At 50.9% G+C, this 20,890-nt stretch overlaps 7 protein-coding genes across 7 annotated transcripts; 5 read left to right on the forward strand and 2 right to left on the reverse strand.

Moving 5' to 3' along the window:
- Positions 1-258: 258 nt before the first annotated feature.
- On the forward strand, positions 259-2,042 carry CEM1 (putative beta-ketoacyl synthase (Cem1); the record flags this gene model as incomplete). Its single annotated transcript, XM_041682944.1, has 8 exons — positions 259-310; positions 517-683; positions 731-838; positions 888-959; positions 1,008-1,094; positions 1,141-1,407; positions 1,460-1,828; positions 1,878-2,042. The coding sequence occupies 8 exons, from the start codon at positions 259-261 to the stop codon at positions 2,040-2,042; spliced, it is 1,287 nt and encodes a 428-aa protein (XP_041537914.1).
- Positions 2,043-3,206: 1,164 nt separating this feature from the next.
- On the forward strand, positions 3,207-4,294 carry AKAW2_11195S (deubiquitination module subunit SGF73; the record flags this gene model as incomplete). Its single annotated transcript, XM_041682955.1, has 2 exons — positions 3,207-3,804; positions 3,876-4,294. 2 exons carry the CDS (start codon positions 3,207-3,209, stop codon positions 4,292-4,294), a joined length of 1,017 nt encoding a protein of 338 aa, XP_041537915.1.
- A 653-nt stretch (positions 4,295-4,947) lies between these two features.
- Positions 4,948-6,177, forward strand: CEG1 (mRNA guanylyltransferase; the record flags this gene model as incomplete). Its single annotated transcript, XM_041682966.1, has 1 exon — positions 4,948-6,177. The coding sequence occupies one exon, from the start codon at positions 4,948-4,950 to the stop codon at positions 6,175-6,177; it is 1,230 nt and encodes a 409-aa protein (XP_041537916.1).
- A 4,639-nt stretch (positions 6,178-10,816) lies between these two features.
- On the reverse strand, positions 10,817-11,882 carry AKAW2_11197A (TFIIIC subunit 6 family protein; the record flags this gene model as incomplete). Its single annotated transcript, XM_041682977.1, has 2 exons — positions 10,817-11,683; positions 11,763-11,882. 2 exons carry the CDS (start codon positions 11,880-11,882, stop codon positions 10,817-10,819), a joined length of 987 nt encoding a protein of 328 aa, XP_041537917.1.
- Positions 11,883-12,651: 769 nt separating this feature from the next.
- Positions 12,652-15,239, forward strand: VPS62 (uncharacterized protein; the record flags this gene model as incomplete). Its single annotated transcript, XM_041682988.1, has 3 exons — position 12,652; positions 13,219-14,711; positions 14,787-15,239. Coding segments are annotated over 3 exons (1,947 nt in total).
- A 623-nt stretch (positions 15,240-15,862) lies between these two features.
- On the reverse strand, positions 15,863-17,949 carry AKAW2_11199A (putative carboxylesterase; the record flags this gene model as incomplete). The annotated part of the gene is made up of 5 exons (XM_041682999.1): positions 15,863-16,690; positions 16,746-17,060; positions 17,112-17,434; positions 17,498-17,736; positions 17,813-17,949. 5 exons carry the CDS (start codon positions 17,947-17,949, stop codon positions 15,863-15,865), a joined length of 1,842 nt encoding a protein of 613 aa, XP_041537919.1.
- A 746-nt stretch (positions 17,950-18,695) lies between these two features.
- Positions 18,696-20,184, forward strand: AKAW2_11200S (putative integral membrane protein PTH11-like; the record flags this gene model as incomplete). Its single annotated transcript, XM_041683012.1, has 6 exons — positions 18,696-18,884; positions 18,948-18,987; positions 19,055-19,122; positions 19,198-19,571; positions 19,633-19,697; positions 19,748-20,184. 6 exons carry the CDS (start codon positions 18,696-18,698, stop codon positions 20,182-20,184), a joined length of 1,173 nt encoding a protein of 390 aa, XP_041537920.1.
- Positions 20,185-20,890: the final 706 nt, after the last annotated feature.

Genomic DNA, 20,890 nt, shown 5'->3' on the forward strand with positions numbered 1-20,890 from the left:
CTCAATGCGGAAGGAACACCCTTGACCCCCATTTCTCGCCTCGTCCATTGGCTGCGTTGAGCTTCACCACTTCATCTCTTCCATCTTCTTCCATCCATTCATTCTAGTCTCTCCCACTTTTCCCCAACATCGGTATAGTGTCGCGGGAGTTTGGACCTGCATTCCGTCTGCAGTCTGCGGAGACCAACCACCCGCAGCGAGACTATACGTGAAATACCTCGACCATAGTAATCACGTCCCGTGTCTCCCCAGAATGCCATGCGTCGTGTTGTCGTGACTGGTCTTGGAGCAGTGACACCTCTAGGAGTAGGTGAGTGATGCCTCCATGCGCAATTAAGCATGTCCCAGACAACCTCGTCATGGCCGTGGTTCTACCATCTTTTTTTTTTCGGTCCCAGCGTCTCCACTTCCACTCTTCCGGAAAGGGAAGGTCTTGCACTACCTCATATCTATGCCCAGGAAGGCAACTGTACACGATCAATGCTCTTGCTATATTTGCTAAGTAATTTCTCGTAGGTTTCCGTCGTACTTGGAAACGTCTCCTGGATGGTCACTGTGGCATCGTCAATGTCAACCATCGCGATACCAGGTTTGCAGATCTGCCATGTCAGATCGCAGCAGTGGTGCCGCAAGGTGCACGAAAGGATGGATGTTGGACGGCTTCGGAGTGGTTAAGTCGAGATGTAGGCAAACTATAGTGCTTATTAGGATTGTAACTGATGTCCTGCAGGAGGAGCGCAAGATGGCTCGGTTCGCTCAGTATGCCATGGCTGCGTCAGAAGAGGCTCTCGAAGACTCGGGCTGGAAGCCTACAGATTTTGAGCAACAAGAAGCTACTGTATGTATTGTCGACGCTTTTTCACATCATATCCCTAACTCTATGCCAGGGAGTCTGCCTTGGATCAGGCATTGGCAACTTTGATGAGATTTACGACACAGTTGTTGCATATGACAAGGGGGTCAGTACAACATGTCTATCATCCATTTACCATGCTCACAAGTCATAGGGCTACCGTAGAGTATCGCCTTTGTTCGTACCGAAGCTTCTGATCAATCTCGGGGCTGGACACATCTCCATGAAGTATGGATTTATGGTAAGAGTACTTCCTTGCCCCTGATCTTCCACTGCTAATGATATAGGGTCCAAATCACTCAGCAACAACAGCTTGTACAACTGGGGCTCATTCCATAGGTGATGCTGCCCGCTTCATTGCGTTCGGTGATGCAGATGTGATGCTGGCCGGCGGAGCAGAGTCTTGTATTCATCCACTAGCTGTCGGAGGCTTTGCTCGGGCCCGCAGTTTGGCTACGAGCTTTAATGATTCACCTGAAAAAGCATCAAGACCGTTTGACGCGGATCGTGAAGGTTTTGTGGTCGGTGAAGGCGCGGCAATGTTGGTCTTGGAGGTATTATCCATAACAGACGCTTACCGATGGAATCTTTCTAATCTGTTGTCAGGAACTCGAACACGCAAAAGCAAGAGGAGCTCGTATTTATGCCGAATTGAGAGGCTACGGCTGTTCTGGTGATGCACACCATATGACAGCACCTAAAGAGAACGGCGAAGGTGCATTCCTAGCCATGAAGAAAGCTCTGAAAAACGCTGGACTCCCACCTTCCGCAGTCGACTATGTCAATGCGCATGCCACTTCGACCGTGGTCGGTGATGCAGCAGAGAACGCTGCCATCAAGTCCTTGCTCCTGGGACCGGGAGGAAAGCAACGGGCGACGGAGGTTAACATTAGTAGCACCAAGGGAGCCGTCGGCCATTTGCTCGGTGGTGCGGGCGCCATTGAAGCTCTGTTCTCTATTCTCGCCGTTAACGAGGTGAGCGACCTTGGCAAACAATACATGACACTGCTAACGACGAGTTTAGAATGTGATGCCACCTACCATCAATCTGGAGCGGTTGGCTGATGGGTTTGACTGCAACTATGCCCCGAAACAGGCTCAGGAGCGGACCATTGACGTGGCTTTAACAAACAGTTTTGGATTTGGAGGGACGAACAGTAGTTTGTGCTTCTCGAAGCATGCAGGGTAGACGGATTGTATATCATATGATATTGGCGGGTTTGCATATTGCATTGCATTGTATCAATAAACATGTACCACAAGGCGGATGTAACTGCCAGTCATATTAAAGTAACACGTTTGACTGGCCAACGTGGTCAGTGACAGCCATTTCACATAATCAGGCATGTAAGAGGGTTTTTTCTTCTCACTCACCACCATCATGAAGAATAGTTGTGTTAGTCTCCAAGTAAGCCGACTTGAACCCATCCATCATCCCTCCTTACTCATGATCCACTCACCGCAGCCTCCTTCAACACAACAAAGGAATCAACCGAAACACAGCGACCACAATACCCCAAACAAATCTCACTAAACCTTCATCCATCATTCACAATAACATCTCCAGGCGAATCTATTTCACACCAATAACCCAGACGTTCAATCCCCCTCCATCCGACGGCCACTTAACTAACCACCCACGTGACCTCCCCAAATGCGGAGCGCCCCGGACTGTGAGTGAGAGAGAGTGAGAGTGTGCTCAGCGCAAGCCTCGACCAACTAAGATACCGCACCTCCCCCAGCAACGTCACCGTCCCCCTTTTCCCTCGCGGTCGGAGCTAGATACATAGCTTTAATTCCAATCCCATCCTATCCTGTTTCTCTATTTCCTTGACGATATCGCTCCTTGAATTCCGACGGTCGAGAGAGAAAGCGCGCGCGCGTGTGTGGGTGGTCGGTCGTTTCGTTTCATAATCATGGCTACTGCTACCGGCGGCAGAGGTCCGTTATAGGCACCCTCCCCCCCTCTCCCCTCCCGATAATCCCACCACGCAATGATGATTTAGGGGAAATTTACGAAGATACACGCTATTATATTTACGAATCATGCTAATATTGGTGTTGTAGCGTCCTCTGCCTCTTCTACCCCGGCGGGGAGTCTGGTCGATGCGTCGGGGTATAAGTATGCCGAGAAGGATACCAAACCTGGGAAGATTAAGTTGAAGAAGTCGGCGGCGAATACTAAGTCCGGGAAGAAGAAGGGTGATGGTTTGTTATATCCCTCTGTTCCCTTCCCCTTGGTCTGGGGATGGGGGTTTAGTGGTGGTATGCTGATGGAAGTTGTTGCGAGTTTATAGTGCCTGAATCCCCCGGTTCCTCGTCGCCTATATTACCCGATATCGATGAAAAGACTATGGCTGCGTTCCCGACGGGGAAGCCCCGCGAAGAGGATCATCTCGAGACGGTCATCTGTAAGACGTGCAAGAGGCCGGTGTTGAAGCAGAATGCGGTGGAACATATTCGGGGTTGTATTCGTGCGAAGCAAGAGAAGGCCAGGAAGAAGAAGGAGGCGAGGGATGCGGCGAATCGCGCAAAGGAGAAGGGTGATAAGGATGGTGATGAAGATGTCGGTGCTGGTGAGAAGGGTGAGGGTGGTGAAGATTCGATGAAGGGTCAGAAGAGCGCGAAGAAGTCCGCTGTTAAGGGAATGGCGGAGGATGGGACGAAAAAGGGGAAGAAGCGCAAGACGGAGGCCGGTGAGGATGATAAGGATAAGGAGCCGAAGAAGAAGAAAAAGAAGGAGGAGCCCAAACCGAAAGTGCCTAAACCGAAGGGCCCTGTTGATGTTGAGAAGCAGTGTGGTGTTACTTTGCCGAATGGTGCACAGTGCGCTAGGTCGTTGACTTGTAAGAGTCACTCGATGGGCGCGAAGAGAGCTGTTCCGGGGCGTTCGTTGCCGTATGATATGCTGTTGCAGGCGTATCAGAAGAAGAACCAGGCGAGGCAGCAGAGTAAGTGGTTTTGTGGCTTATGGTGCCTGAGCGTGGGCTGGGTCGGACAATGCTAATGCTGGTTTCTACAGAGGCTGCTATTGATGCGAATGCTCCGCTACAAGATGATTTGGATAATAATGGGCCCGTTGACTCGGATGAAGAGAAAGATACTGTCATGGCGGCCATTTCTCGTTCTCATCCATACCCGATGGTGACTCATACATTGATCTCGACGAAGAAGAAGTACCAATATGTGCGGATCAAGGAGATGCTGTCCCATGCATTGGGCGGTTCACGCGGTGGTGGGCTCTTCTCGACAGGAGATACTCTCTCCTCTCCGTTTCCGGATGGCGGCAGCCTGTTCACCCCTGTAGAGGAGGTGTCAGTGCCTGAGCCTATGGCCGTGGATGAGCCGGAGCCGGCAGAAACGCAGGAAAATGCGACAGATGCTGGTGCGAAGACACCGGCACCTGAAGCCAAGCAGGTGCCTGTGGCGGCTAGCTCGTAGAGCTCTCGCTGGGTAACGAGTGATGAAAGGCTCCCAGGATCGGATATACATATAGCCCGCTTATGGGCAGGGAGTTTTGGCGATGCTTGATGGCGTTTCTGGAAGGGTTTTGGGTCTTGCTTTGCTATTTGATAAGATACCCCGCGCTCAGTCTTGCTGGCGTGCATTATTGTAAATTAAGTCGGTGCTTCTTTGGCCGTATTGATAGAATGCAATTCATTCTGCATGCTAACTCTTTTCTCCATGACTGTTGGGTAGTACAACAATGCGTAGCCTACGACATTTACTGTTGCTTGCATGAAATCAATAAAAACGCCATTCTCCACCGTGGTATCGCATTGTCAGGCGACAAGAACGGCAACGTGATGCCTCAGGCCACCGAGTATCTCCGAACCTCCGCAGATGGGAGTCAAAGCTACCTTCGTTGCCTCGATGCGCCTGCTCTCACTATTCCCAACGAACGCCAACTCACCACCACGCCCCTATATAATTCTCCTTCTACCCACCTACTGCTGAGCACCTCTTGCGCCTTGCGCCTGCGGGCGAGAAGCTCTAACCACCAGCGTGACCACCATTTCTCCAGACCATTATTCCTCATAACCTCACGCACTCCTCCCCCTCCCTTCCATACAGAAATATTCAGTCCGACCACAATGAGCAACTCAGTCCCCGATCTCGATGCCGTCGGCATCAAAGCAGACCCCGAACTCGCCGACCAATTCCGTCGCGAAGTTGCCACCCTCCTCGGCCGCAATAATCTCAACTTCCCCGGCGCGCAACCGGTCAGTTTCTCGACACGGCATCTAACCGAGCTCCAACGAGAAGATTACTACGTGTGCGAGAAGACGGACGGAATTCGATGTTTGATGTACTTTGCGCGGGGCGAACCGGATTCCGACACTCCTGAAATCCACTACTTGATTGATCGCAAAAACGACTACCGCTACGTCCCGGGCTTGCACTTCCCTTTACCGGACGATGACACGTTTCAGCGCTTCCATGTCGATACGCTGGTCGACGGCGAGCTGGTCAATGATACCTACGAGGATGGCACGCAGCAGCTCAAGTACCTTGTGTTTGACTGCTTGGTGCTCGATGGGCAGAGTTTGATGCATCGGACGCTGGATAAACGGCTCGCGTATTTCAAGGAAAAGGTGCTCAAGCCGTATAATGCGCTATATGATCGGTTTCCCGAGGAGAAGCAGCATCGGATCTTTGCCGTGGAGGATAAATCGACGCAGTTTAGTTACGGCATTGAGATGATGTTTCGGGATATTATCCCCAAGGTGAAGAAGATTCATGGCAATGATGGCTTGATTTTTACTTGTCGGAGTACTCCCTATCGCATCGGTACGGATGAACATATCCTTAAATGGAAGCCGCCCAGTGAGAATACTATCGATTTTCGAATGCGCTTGGAGTTTCCCCTGCTGGAACCGGATTCGGATGATGAGGCCGAGGGTGTTACGGAACCGTATTACGATTATGATGCCTTGCCTATCTTTCATCTGTTTGTTATGCTCAATTCGAATGAGTACCGCCCCTTCGGGGAGATGTATGTCTCGCCGGAGGAGTGGGAGAACATGAAGGCGCTGCAGCAGCCGTTGGATGATGCGATTGTGGAGTGCGCTCAGGATGAGCAGGGGCGCTGGCGGTTCCATCGCATTCGGGATGATAAGGCGGATGCGAATCATATCTCGACGGTGGAGAAGGTGCTAGAGAGTATTCAGGACCGGGTGACGGAGGAGGATCTGATTCGGGTGGCTCCTGCGATCAAGACGGCGTGGAAGAAGCGACAGGCACAGATGTCGGAGCGGGGAAGACCCGGTAGTACGGCGCAGGTTAATGGGAGTAACGGGGTGAAGCGGAAGTTTGAGGACTAGGGGGGATGATGATGCTTTGACTGATTCGGTTTGCGAGGCGTTTGGCGTTGGTTGGTTGGTGATGGGGATGTCTCATCTCATTTGCTAGGGGGTGATGATTGTAACTGTGTATAGATAATGCGAGATGGGCAAGAGAGGATTATGGCTAAAACGGGCTGGGCGGGATTTGTATAATGCAATGCAATGCAATCTTTACTTTAGATGGTTTGCCTGACTACGAAGAGTGTACTATGTGTAGAGCTATCTCCAAAGGGATATCGAAATAGCCCAAGCTGCAACTAATACCCTCCACCCACTATCATCATCATCATAAATACTGCACTATCAGACGAAAGAGATCTCGAACTCTCCTACATAAGTACTACTATACTAGTCCTAGTATACTACGGAGTACTACTAAAGGGGTATCTGAAGAATTCCACCAAGTCACTACACCAAGCCACTGCAACCTGGCGCAGCTGACTGACATCCACATAATTCCACCAAGTACTGTTACCGAGTATGTATGGAATATACTAGTAAGAACTATACATAGCCAAAGAATCATGCAGGCTACTTCAGTTACCCCATACTTCACTACGTATCCCGCCAACAAACAAAACGCACAGAGCCTCGCAAGCTCGGATTGGAATGTGGAGAAAAAAGGCATACAGTACATGTAGCCGATCATGCAACTCCCATGAACTACTGGATTGTACGTAATTATTTTTAGTGTGGACATAAGTAGGGGTGGGAAATGGTTCATCCATCCATTTATTTCATTTATTTCCCATTCGGAGTTACTTGACCAGTGGGTTGGGTCGAGCTTATTCGTGAGTAGTATGTAGCATGATGCTTCGAGATTCGGAGTATCTGTATGTATGTATCTCGTATATTTTTACTTTACTTGCTTTCTTTCTTTCTTGGGGATTATTGTTTGTGTTACACGAAGAGAGTTCGGGGTACGAGGGATGGATGAAGGGACGGATGGGGTAAATTGTGGAGAGTTGCCATGTCCTGTGAGTAGTTTGGGTTGATAGTAACTATGTTATTATAGAATGGAGGTAAGTTATTTGGTGATTACGTTGCAATGGCTGGCTGGCTGACTGACTAGCTGGCTGGTTGGAAATGAATCCAGGGGGAGGTGTGGGTGAAGCTGCTGTGGGAGTAGTAGTAAAACAAAGCAGGGGCTGGCTGCTTGCTTGCTGGCTAGCAGTACGTAGCAGGGCTTTTACTGAAATGAGTTGGACGGAGTTGTGGAGTGTGTGTGTGTTCGTTTTTGCCACGGAGTGAAATGACAATGATGGCAGCAATCCTGTGGGATGGATGATGGATCGAAGGATTGGTGGGTTAATCTAAAGAGGTAAAAAGTAGTAGTAGTAGTAGTAGTGCTTCGTACTTTCTGTCAGGACTTGTTCAGTGCTGTTTAGTTGGTGTTTTTCTAGAAGGTGAGGTGTCCAGGGAATGGGGCGAGAGGAGAGGAGAGATCACATCATGGATCATGAAGGATTGCGTGGTCTGATCCATTCATTTACTCCATACTACTGTACAGTAATCGCCACTGTAGCAAGTACTACTGGATTATGCGATGGGGATCGAAATGGATATTCTGCATGGAGTATTCTCGGGCTTCTAGTCTATTTAGTATTTAGTATTACTCGCTGCCTTTCCCGAAACTCAGGCTGAATTGCCCCGAAGTCGATCACTAGCAAAAGGTATGGGGAAGGAACGGTATCTAGTAAAATATGGAGAAACGAGTAAGTAGAGACTAGAAACATTTTTTTTCAAAACCACTGGAAAGTAACTCCAGCCATTGACCTACTAGTCAGTTCCTTTTTGACCCTTGTTTTCTCCACATCTGCACACGTAACAGTAAACTAGTCTAGTCTGCATCTCTGCTTTTCCTTCCCCAAAATCCACCCCCAACTCCCCTTCCCCATCCTTTTTTTTTTCTAGTCCTGTCTTGTCTTGTTTCTGTTCTTTCTCCGGGCTGATCTCTTTTCCCCAGCCAAAGTCAAATCCCCCCATTCATTCATTTCAATCCCCGGGACAGTTTCCGTCTTTCCGTCCTTCCGTCCAAGCATGCCCCATGCCCACTCAGTCCTACCATACCATCCCGCCTTGCCCAGACGTAGCAAAACAACTGGGGTAGTACTTAGTAGTTATGTCGTGGGTTCTGGCCTGGACCCGACTTTCTGGGTCCATCTGCCGCCGCCTGGCTCCGGGGGTTGTTGTTCAAGGGTGAGGCGGTTGTTCCTTTTTTTTTTTTTCTTTCCTTTTGGTTTCGGTTTCGCCTCGCAACGGGAAGGGATGGATGAATGGATGTATCCTTCCATCCAATCCTTAGGTTCCCTTCCTCGCTCTCCTTTATTCGGTAGTACGTAGCAGCTATTTATTGCTTAGTAGGGTTGTAGGTAGGTGAACCTGAGTTGTGGTGGTAGTACTAAAGGGAAAAAAAGGTATTTTAGGCGGGTATTTCTTCTTGCTCTGTCTGCTTTTCTCTTCCCATTCTTTTTCTTTCAAACGTCCTTCTCTCTGAGTACTACTCGGTTCTTAGTACTTGATAGTTATTTGGTTCCCATACATCTTCACTTTGTTCCATACATACATACAAGTGAGGCACTTTTCATAACTCATCACCATCCACCACTATAGTCAGCACCAACAACCAAACTATAGCCTATACAGACAATAGTAAAGAAAAGAGAAAGAGGTAAGCCAATTATTCCCTCTTTCTTTTTTTCTATTTTGCCCTTGCACAACACACCATCATCACCACTCAATCAAACACGGACATAATCCTCGGCTAAGAGGAGGAGGGATTGAGATTTGAGGACCCTCATGAGAGAATAAACTGGATCCATTCATCCAGTCAATCTACTTTTGATTTTACCTCGGCGGTTTTCGGAGCGAAAGCACGATATCTTTACTCCGGAGGATCTATATCGGCATACATCCCATCCATTCATCACATATGATATTTTCTTTTCTTCTTTGCTTCTTTCCACTCGCTTATATATATTTATGTTCTACATATGCACATGCAGGACACAGATCATTGACATGATTCTACTACTATAGGAACTTGACATACTACCACCACTACTACTTATATACTCTGTTCCTGATCACCATATACTACTACTCACTACCACACAACCAACAACTTCACTTTACTTCCTCTACTACATCAAATCAAGAAAGTGGAAAACAACCAAAATGTCTCCCTCCCGCTGTCCAACACCACCCTCCACATCCACATCCACCTCAACAACAAGTACAACTACAACTACAACACGGAGACCTCATCTCTCCCTCCCTCTCTCCCAAGATACCATCTCCCGCGCCATCCTCTCCGCCACAACACACATCCCCAAGGCGATTCATACCATCGATACTACTACCACTCCTACACCTCCCACCTCTCCATCATACCACACAGAAGGGAAACTACCCTTGGAGTGGGAATTCCCCCTGCCGCCACCGCCGCCTCCGTCGCCTGTCGAGATGAGGAGGTTTTGGGCTTGAAGCTTTCCCTTTCCCCTTATTCTTCTTCTTCCATGATACTACTACTATAGTATGATGGCTGAAGCTAGATTAGGGGGCTTAGTGGATGGGATCTGTTGAGGTTGATTGATTAATTTCTACTACTACTTTCATTGACATTGATTTGAATATTCATGGAATGGGGTTTAGCGTTGGTTGATTTGTTGGTATTGGGTTTGGATAATTGCATCGCTCTCATGGATGGATGGTCGGATGGATGGGAATTGGGGTGTTTGGTGATTTGTGTGATTGATTACTTTTTTTTTTGTTTGTTTTTATTTCAAGTGTTCGGGTTTGATTTAGCTGTCTATTTGTTACTGTTTGAAGTTACTGGGAATAGATGTGTATACTATTATCATTACTATTACTCGTTCCGATTGAGAGAGAGACTTTACGGTAGTAGTTCGGTATCTCGTTCATCATGATCACATTCATCCTTCATAGTACAGTGTATATAGTACTGTATAGTATACCCACATACTGCATCAAATCGACGCTATCACATGCAGGGATTTCTCATAGTAGGATAAAATCAAGATTCAGCATCAAATCAAGGATGTACCTTGCAGCTCCCTAAGGAAAAGAATCCGCTGACGCCATCACGCCGCAAACCGGTTCGTACGACGCGCATCAACTGCCCTATTCAGTTCGGTGGAAACTTTACCGCGGATGATGATGATCCTGACTTAATGCACCCATCAGTGCTGGGCAAGCAAGCTTCTCCCGGCCCGAGTTTAAGGTCTTGTTCTGCGGCGGGACGAACGCATGTGTCGTTGAGCCTGACCTCGGTCGATCTCGGTCGGAGCATCGGATGTTCCAAGCTAAGGCACGTGACGTGTCTGCTTCAGTTACCTGACTTTTGTGAACTATCCTATCCGATCCGAAGGTCTGGTCGGGTCGGGTCTGGATCATCGTAGATCAATCATGTTCAGAAGTACTATGATTGATCTGTTTTTTTAGTCAGTGTTCAGTGTGGTTTCGTATCGCGGAAGTATATTTCCACTGATAGGAAACTTTCCCTCTCATGTAGCTAAGCTTAGCTTAACCCACTCAAGAGGAATAATAGCCATACCGAGCCTATGGGATTAAGATTGAGATACGAAGTAGAGGGTTCTTATTGTCCCAGCTCATCCTCATTCTCATCCATCTCTTCTTCTTCATCTTGTCCGCCCAGCCGTGAATAAAGTCCCTCCAACTCCGCCATGGCGTTCGCATCCCCGGATAATGCCAGCTCGTTTAACCGTTGAATCTGTGCCAGCTGTTCATCGGTACGAGCCCAACCACGTAGCCGATCCTCCAGATTCGTCATACGTTTTGTGCTGAATGTTGTCCGCACGGCGTCGGTCTCGCCTTTGCTGCGTTTAAGGCTGGCAAGGCGGTCTAAAAATCGTGCTTGATTGGTTTGCGGGGCGCTTTTGCGGATTACACCACCGCCCTGCGTGGTGGTGCTGTCGCTGGATTGTTCGGCGGCGGCGGCAGAATCCGCGGCGTAGACGTTGGAGGATGAGCTGGATATGAGATTCGCTTTGCGACCGAGGATTTTCACGCTGTTGGCTGCGAGGAGGTCGTAATTTGGGGTGTGTCGGAGTGGGATGACCGGACTACTACTACTAGTGAAGGAGGAGGGTTCTTCATCGTGCGGTGGTGAGGAGGATGCGTCCTCAGGACGCGCGATGAGTAGCTCAGTGCCGATTTGGTCGGCCCAGGTGCCGCTGAAGATTTGGTTCTGGTAGGAGATGATGGGGTTGGGGGTGTGAAGGCCTAGGATTTGAACACGGTCGGCGATGGAGGGGTTGTTGGGGTCCGCTTCGGTGCTGGAGAGAGCAGCGTCGGGTTGGTCATCGTGATGATTTTGATTCTGATTCTGGGAAGGTGTGGATGGACTGGAGGTGGGGAGGGCGGAGGGATCTTGTGGTTGTCGGCGACGAGGGGGCCGGATGGGACCGTGGAGGGAGGTGAGGTCGAGAGTCAGATAGACAGTCTAGTGATGGTGAGATGGAGACTTGTCAGCATCACAACCAAGGCAGCATGGGAGCTAGACTGCCAAGGTGAGGACGAACTTCTGTTTCGGTGGGATGATATTCGTATTCATATTCGGAATCATCATTGTCTTCGGGGTGGACCAGACTGGAATCGGCCAGCATGGCTGGATCCAGCATTAAGGGAGTGGGGAGGGCCATGGATGCAGCTGGCGACAACCGTGAGCAAGCAGCTCAAAGTGATATGATGATGGTAGAATTATCAAGTTGGGAGGAATGATTGGATTGATTGGCAGGGCGGCAACTAATTCGCGGCGGCGCCCGACGATCCAGACTTGGCGGTGAATCACTCCACTGCAAGCTGTTGCAGCCAGTCATCATCCTGGATTCTTCTCATAACTTCTCGTGATTGATTGATTGATTGTTAGTAGCTAGCTAGCTAGCTACCTTAGTATGATAGAATGCAGCAGAAGAGGCAGTAGAGGCAGAAGAAGACCCTGCTGACTATCGTGTTTGTCATCTCATCAGGCATCCATGAGAGGCTGAGGGCTGACAGGACTGAACCCTTAGACTTTACGACCCTGAGGATCCATCAATTCCCGTAATCCAATTCATCCCAGTTCCAATCCCTTCTTTCCTTTCTCTCTTCTCCATCAGCTCCAGTTTTCACCTCCAGCTCCAGTTTGACTGACGGGGTTGTTTCTCCTCTTGTCTTAGCCAGAGTGCTCTGCTGCATCCACCGCAGCTGAGAGTCCCTGCTGGATGATCGACCGGATGACTTCATCCCCCCCTTCTTGCATCATCATCACCAATTCTCCTTGTCATTCCACTCCGGTTGCAGTTGTGAACTCGGTCATTCCATCTAGATAGTACACAGTACACACAGTACACACAAGGCACAGTAAAAAAATACTAATCCAGTTTTTCATCATTACTCAATATTCCGACCTGAATTGATCCATCCATAATCAGTGAGTCCACCTGATTCATTCATTCAGTCAATGGCCCCTCTTTTCTTCCGTGTGTTCCGTACTTCTTTTCCCCTCTCACTCTCATGCCCACTCACTCTCTCACCGTATCGCTGTTCTCCCTTTCTTCCTCTCTTTTTTACTATGACGATCCGGCAACCGGCGGAAGCCAAACCCAAGCTGCATCCGTCGTCTTCCCATTCGAACTCGTGCCTCATCATCCATTATCTAATCCGCTTCCGTGCGAGCCGATCTATTGCTGCTGCTCCCAGCAAATTCCTGTGCTGGACTCGGCCACTCCAATGCCCGAATTTCCCTGTTCTTCCTTTCCCCCCTCCCCCCCCTTCAGCCCTAAGCATCCACTATCACATCCCGCGGCCTTGTTGTTTGTCTGCCCTACCAATCGTCCCATCATGACCAATTACTCATGGCCCTCATGGCCAATCACTACCCAATTCTGTCCCCTTCTGTACCATGATTTTGACCTTCCGAGACCCGTTCCTGCTGTTCTCGACCCTTCCCGGCTGACTGACAATGTCATCGCGCCTGCCCGCTGCTGCTTCTTATAGTGTCTCCTCCGCTTCCTTTACTTCCGGGCTCAAATGCCCGGCTCGGTCGCTTTTCTCCCTCCCTGTTGCTGCTGTCGCTGCTGTCGCTGCTTCTCCTGTCGCAGTCGCTCTGTCATCCCTCCCCCCTCGGCTCGGATGCCTCTCGTCCTCTTGCGATTTCCCCCGAGGATTCCTCCGTGACCGATCTGGCCGACAGCCTGGTCGCTGCAGCTCCTCCCACCTCAGCTGTCCCGATTGGGAATCTGGTCACACTACCGCCGTCCACCACTTCTACTCCCGGTGATCAGTCCGGGTTAGTGGTGCTCCCCTCATCGCGTTTCAGTTCCTCCTCCGATCTTGAAGCTTCCCCCGGCATCGTGCAGCAGATGATTCGCTCCACCAGGGTTGCCATTGTCACCCTCGCCTCATTGATTGCCTATGTCTTGATCAACAGCGCCGCGCGCGCCGTAAATCCGTCGGCTTTCATCTGGTATGCTGAGGATCATGACGAGCAGAGCTGGATTGCCTCCTCGCCGTCCTGGCTGGATCGCAAGGCCTGTCGGTGGCTCGGCATGTGCGGGACCGCCCACTTCCGCCTAGTGCGGGCCCGCTACGGCCAGCGCGAGCCCACTTTGGGACCCTGGTCGCCCGATGACGAGGCCCACTACGCCGCCTGGCGCGATGCGCAATTCAACGACTCCCAGCAGCCCGCATGGGATGAAGCCGAACGCTCGCGGCGGCAGATTCCCGAGTATGTCTTCCAATATGCGCCGTTGGTTTACCTGTCCTCGCATGAACAGTTTTGGCCGGGCGACATTGCCGAACATCTTTACCACGTCACCCCGATGCTGAACTACACCCCCGTTCAGTCGGACGAGGAGCATCCTACCCTGCAGGACCTCGATCGGCTGAACGAGTGGCAAGAAGGTGAGTTCGTGTACTTGACTAGCAACGACAATGTAGAGGATCGCCCGCCATGGATCGAGGGCGAGAAGAATATTCCCGACGATCCCGATGACGATCTTGAGCTGTCTTGGCCGGACTGGGATGGCCGGATAGACGGGCCTATTCCTGGGGACACGCCAGAGGAACGCTCCCAGTGGTATGACACAGGCCGTCTCTCATCATCCAAGGGAGAGGATGACAGTTGGTCTCCGGAAGATCTGGGGTATCTCCGCCCGGAAGACCTCGCTGACGAGGATGTCCGAACCGAGTTGCGCAAACGGTTCGGCGGCGAGCCTATTCACGTCGAAAAGACTGGCGGGCGCAGTAACGCGCCGGCAATTCTGCTGGTGATGGACAAAGGCCACGGCGTCGTAGATGCGTTCTGGTTTTATTTCTACAGCTTCAATCTGGGCAACGTAGTGCTGAACGTGCGGTTCGGGAACCACGTGGGTGACTGGGAGCACTGTCTGGTGCGATTTCACGACGGCAAGCCCAAGGCGCTTTTCTTCAGCGCGCACTCGGCGGGAGAAGCGTACAGTTACGAAGCCGTTGAAAAGATCGGCCAGCGGGTAAGTAGAGATATCAATTGCTCCCCCTCCCGCACGTCCAGGGGATTCCCGACGCTAACCATGGATCCCTGTCAGCCCGTGATTTACTCCGCCATGGGCACCCATGCCATGTATGCCACCCCAGGCATCCATGCCTACATCCTGCCCTGGGGCTTGTTGCACGACCAAACCGACCGCGGGCCCCTGTGGGACCCTCTTCTCAATGCCCACGCCTATACGTACGATTATGATAGTGATAATCTTCGTGCATCCACTGCCACGCCAAGTGCCCCGATCGAGTGGTTCTACTTCAACGGCCATTGGGGCGACAAGTTCTATCCGCTAGGCGACCAGCGACAGTATCGATTCGCCGGTCAGTATCATTATGTCAACGGCCCAGTGGGACCGCGGTTCAAGCACCTCAACCGCCACAAGGTCTGTCAGCAGCGGGACGAGGAAGTCTGCGTCATCAAGAACTATATCGGAGAAGAAAAGCGGGCTAAGCGCTGGGCGGGTACTCGACCTGAACATGAGAAAGAACATGACTGACGGGATCTCCCCTGGCCGTTTGGTAGACCCCAGCCGTGGCACAATCATGAGGTATTATTCCCATGTCAGTTGCTGGCATTCTTGCACTCCCTGCTGGTTGGAACCTATTCCTACTATATCCCTACCTTTTTCCAGGTTGCCCCTCGTATTGATAACCTATTATTTGCGCGCATTTGTTTATTCCGGTGTTATCTCATGTGGATATACCCTGGCGTTTTCCTTTATATTTACATCTCCTTGGTCGACTGCATAGACCACTGGCGCATGTTGGGGCTTGTTTCCCCCTCAAACCCACGATGGACGAGTTACACGACCCTACCTTATATCCTTACGCTACTATACATATCATGACAGTTTTGGACACGGACCAGGAGCCGTATGATGGCGTTCTGGTAGTTTGCATTGAATTTGGATGATTTACGGTCAGATACGAGGAGTCTAGCGATACGAATAGATGATTGATTATAACCTCCGCTCTACAAAGGTTACTCCCTTTACAATGAATAAGTATCTCTACTCTTGAATGACTATCTATATACACTCTATCTCTAGTCTATATGCGCGTACACACCAAAAAGGAACCGGTTCTCCTAGATAGACCCACTCAAGACATGAATGTCCACCTATTGAGGCACCCTCTCGGAAACCTCCCGCCAAAAGTCACACCTAACCCCTCTCCCTCCCTCCCAAGCAGACGAATTAACCAACCGGAAATGATTCACAACGCCATCTCCCTCCCGAATCCAATATGACAGATTCGACGTCACCACATCATGAACCAAATATCCCCCGGTGGTATTCAAATCCATCATAACCGGGAACTCGGGCGAATAACTCGGCCAATCAAGCATCCTCGTCCCATTCTTACCATAACCCTTCTTACGGCCACAGCCCACAACAGGAACCGACGCATTCGCCTTCCCAGCCGTGGCATCTTCCATCGAAATCACCGGACTATCAGCCATGATAAACTGGCCCCACATCTTCTGGAAGGCGGTTCTGAATCCCTTATCGGGCCAGGTAGCGTCCGCGCTGAAGTACGCGGAGAGATCGGCGCCGTGGTACGCGGGTGTTACGGAGTATTGATATTTCCAGGCTTGACGAGGGGCTTGGGGATCGGAGCAGGAAAGGGTGTCGTCTTCTTGGCTGAAGGCGTCGGCGAGCCATTGCGCGGGACACGCGAAGGTGGTTTCGGCGAAGATGTTGAATACCGTTTGTTGCAGGCCGGTTGCCATTTCGGATTGGTTGATGGCTGTTGGGCCGCTGGTGCCGAGGGTGTCGTAGCGGGGGCTGTTGTCGGTGGATTGGCTGTTGAAGGTTTGGTAGACTTCGTTGAGGAGGGCGATGTCGGAGGAGGTGAAGAGGGGGAAGGTGATTGAGATGTAGGAGTTGAAGGCTGGGCGGGTGACGACGTTGGGGTTGCTTAGGGGGACGCCGTCGTTGGCGTTGTTCTGTGGTTGATTGTTAGTGAGTGTTGGGGGCCTGAGGAGGATGGAGGGTGCATACGCCGATGAGAATGCGTTTGCCGCTCACTTTGCCTTGAGCGAGCTGCACAGAGGGCCGTTCTTGGATCAGCTCGCCATCGATGACTGGGAGGAAGGCCCAGGTGCCGAAAAGTCCGGACGTGGAGACAGTGGCGCTGGCATTCTGCAGGAGGGTGCTGGGAGCTGCTACTAGGCAGTCAAAGGTCGTTGCGTAGTTCTTGATTGCTGTGGAGTTCAATCCACAGCCGGCCAGTTCAGCAAAGTCTTTGTAGTACTGCTCTGGCACTTTATCGTGGTAGTTGAAGATTGGGGGTGAGTAGGCGCTCGCGGCGATGATCTATGCGATGACTGTCAGTCAATTTCGAGGTGAAAAATGGGAGAGACGGACGTTGTTGAAGAGGTTGAACTCCTGGCCCCCGTATGCGAGCGCATGCAGCATGACTGCCCCGGCGCCTGAAGACTCCCCGCCAATGGTCACACGCTCAGGATCACCGCCGAATTTGTCAATGTGCTCCTGTACCCATTCGATGGCAAAGCGTTGGTCTAGAAGACCGGCGTTTGTCACGCCATGTTCCTTGACTTCCTCGGAGGAGAGGAAACCAAAGGCTCCCAGACGGTACTGGATCTCCACGGTGATGAACCCGTTGTTGTTGGTGTTCATCATTGGGCTGGGGTCATAGGTCGCACCAAAGAGCCCATAGCCACCACCGTCTGTCGATCGATCGTTGACGTTAGCTAAGATACATGGTGCTACATAGTTGTTTGAAGACTTACGGATCCATAACAGAACGGGCAGGTCCGTTGCGTTCGGAGGAGCATAGACATTCAGGTATAGACAGTCTTCATTGCCAGGCCCCGAGTTGAAGCCGTAGATGTACGGTGTCTTAGCCGCCCCAGATTGAGGACAGACAGGAGGCTGGTCCACAGCCAATGTGATCTGGCTGTTGTTCTGCAATGGAGGTGCAGGCGCCTGCCAACGCCGTTTACCCACTGGGGGAGCTGCGTACCGGATACTGGATGATAGATCAGGCCATGTCCACAATATAGACTATCTTTCTGTTGGTCAATGGGGGCGTGTTTCAGACATACCTCTTCCACACATTCAAGTCATAAGTGGAACTATAAGAACCCTGATAGGTCGCGTATCCCAGATCAACAATGGGTCGCTGGCTGGCGGAGGAGAGCGCTGCGCTGGCCGCGAGCAGCAAGCAGTAGCCGGGCTTCATCTTTACCAGAGACCGTCAGATGAAGGAGTCGTTTCACCGAATCGGGTTCCCTGCAGAACAACAGTTAAGTTTTGAAAAAAGAGGCAGGGATGGGCAGTCCTACTAACGGCAATTAAGCGGCAGGGCGTCCGAGCCCAGATCCGGCTCAGGGGCAAGCTTTTTAGCGCATGTTGCAGAGCAGTGAGGTACTGGGTCAGCACTTAATACTAGTTGGGATAGTATGGAGCGGTGGGATGCAGGCGAGCAGCAGAGCGGATTCCTAGTGGATCGCAATCAATTTGGGCGGCCGCCATTCGATCACGGGGTAGGCACGTGTGGTCGGTCCAATGCTTCGTTCTGCACCGGCCATCGATCTTAGTCTCCAACTAACTCGCCGGTTCTTCCTACTGGGCACCGTCTGCTAGCGAGCTGGCTAGTTACTTATCTCACTGCCTGAAGGATGAGTCGCTCAATCTCCGATACTTAGCGTGGGGCCAAAACAACAATTAGAGCGCCTCGTCTATCCTTCGTGCTCCCTGGGCTGCAGCCATCTCGCACAAACTGGGCTGACTGCCGACGGAATGGCCTGGTCAGGCTGTCAGCATGAAGAATTGAAGACACCAGAGGGCGAGGGGTCTGCCAGACCCACCGTAAGCAGACCAGCACCTCCTACAAAACACAATGGGCAGCACCTGCAGAATTCTGCTGCTGATGCGGCTGCTGCTGCTGCAATTCAGTCCGACGGTTAGATGCTGTAGCCATCCAAAATGAGCTCTGCAGGAGCGAACTATTCAGCGGCATACCTGGCACAGTCGCGTGTGACCGAGGTGGCTGTGGCATACTCGGTCCCGATCCCTGTTGAGATCCTGACTACAGTATGGCGACTCTGGATTAAACTGCGGCCATCCTCGGAGCATGGCTTGACCTTTGACGACTACGTGATGATCTGGGCTACGGTCAGCGATCTAGCAGTTAAATCGTGTTTAAGGGCACATCCTGACTCGAATGTCTCCATATAGATCATTGGTGTTGGCGTCTGCGTCAGTGGATTGGTTTACGGTGCGCTTAACCGGCCCGTCCCGTGGACATCTCTGGATCGTGTATTAACCACTATCCACCTCGACAGGTCCTCCCTATGGTTTTGGACGACATGTCGCCGCCTTGCCAGACAAGGAAGTCGAAACATTCATGATGGTACGAAGGAGTTAACCAAGTCAACTCGACACCCACCTTCCTTCATATGACTGACGGATTCGGACCCGATGGCAGGGCGACTACATCTTCAGTCACTTCTACGATGTTGCCATAGCCAGCACCAAGCTCTCCGTGCTGGCACTATATTATCGCATTTTCATCACACCGAGATTCCGCCTGGTCGTTATCCTAACCGTGGTATGGGTGATCCTATGGCTCATGACCATGGAAATTGTCCTAGGGCTGGAGTGCCGGCCGATCTCAAAGTTCTGGAACTCGAGCGTTGAAGGGACATGCTTCAACCTCGTTGCCTTCAGCTACTTCACCAACATTGCGAACCTCGTCACCGACATCTGGATCTTTCTCCTCCCCCTACCCGTCATCCTACGCCTCCAGATCACAAAGAACAAGAAGATTGGCCTCAGCCTGCTCTTCTCCGTCGGCTTAGCGTACGTACTCAACCACTACTTTAGAGTACCTAGCACCCTTAAATAGCTAACATACATCCAGAACCTGCGCCATCAGCGCAGCCCGACTAACCGTCGTCGTCACCCAAGGTTCCTCCGACTACACCTGTAAGCCAAACCATCCCCTCTCCCCAACCAACCTACTGACTTCAACACAGGGGCCGGCGTCCCCCTGGGCATCCTCTCCGCCTGGGAACCCCTCGGCGGCATTCTCTGCGCCAACCTCCCCGTAATTTACAAGTCACTGGCTGCCGTATTCCGCAGCATAAAGGGCACACTCCTCACTCACGGCTCACGAAGCGCCCACGCCTCCTCCACCCAGCGCCAAACAAAATCCAGCGCCCATCACCATCACAATACCTGGCTCCAGCTGAATAATGGCAGCGGGGCCGGGAATAGTTATCGCTCTGAGATCTTGGCTTTGAAAAGCATGGACGATGACGATGATGATACAGAGATGCAGCCCGTGCCGGGGATGAATACGATTATGGTTGAGAGGCGTTTTGAGCAGGAAGTGGTTGATCGGCATCATGACCCTCACCATAATCATCATGATGGGAGAGAGGGGGATGAAGAGCCCTTGAGAGGGAAATAGTGATGTAAATTTATTTTTGAATACATGTATGCACTGATATAGTCTAATATGACTTCTTTCTTTATTTTCGGTCTTGTAGCCTAAATATATGTGGAGAGGCCATGTCTGTTACAACTCAGTTTACTCTAACCCTAGTACTACTAGTGAGCCCCTTTATTCTTATGTCTATGGGTATATCTATCACGAAAGGGGAGATGATAGCACGATTGAAGCTAGGGCTATAACATAAACTACCACCCAGTACGAATTCAAAGGAAATTGATAGATATAATTCCTATTCAGCGAAATCACAACAAAGAGGCAGCCAGTACGATAGACATACACAAGATCCAAAGATTAGGAAATAGATCAGGCACCGCAGCAGCTAGCTAGTACCTAGAGAAAGAAAAAAAACCAAGCAGGAATTGCCAAAACGGAAATATGAAGGAAAGAAATACGAGGCAGAGGCAGAAGTAAACGCTGAAGCAGAGCTAGGTATACTGGTATAATAATGGAAGAATACTGCAAACGGATGATGAAAAGGAACGATGAGAAGATGTAGAAAGATGTGACTCGACCCCGGGGTCGGGAGCCAGTGTTAGAAATGAAATTGATATCGAATGAAAATCAGAAAAGAATAAGGAAATGGGAATCCCAGGAAAGGAACGAACAGACCGATCTGGTCGAAAACTCCCCAACCGCCACATGGATAACGCCAGGTACAGAA

Source organism: Aspergillus luchuensis, chromosome 1, assembly GCF_016861625.1.
Source record: "Aspergillus luchuensis IFO 4308 DNA, chromosome 1, nearly complete sequence".
Classification (NCBI taxonomy): domain Eukaryota; kingdom Fungi; phylum Ascomycota; class Eurotiomycetes; order Eurotiales; family Aspergillaceae; genus Aspergillus; species Aspergillus luchuensis.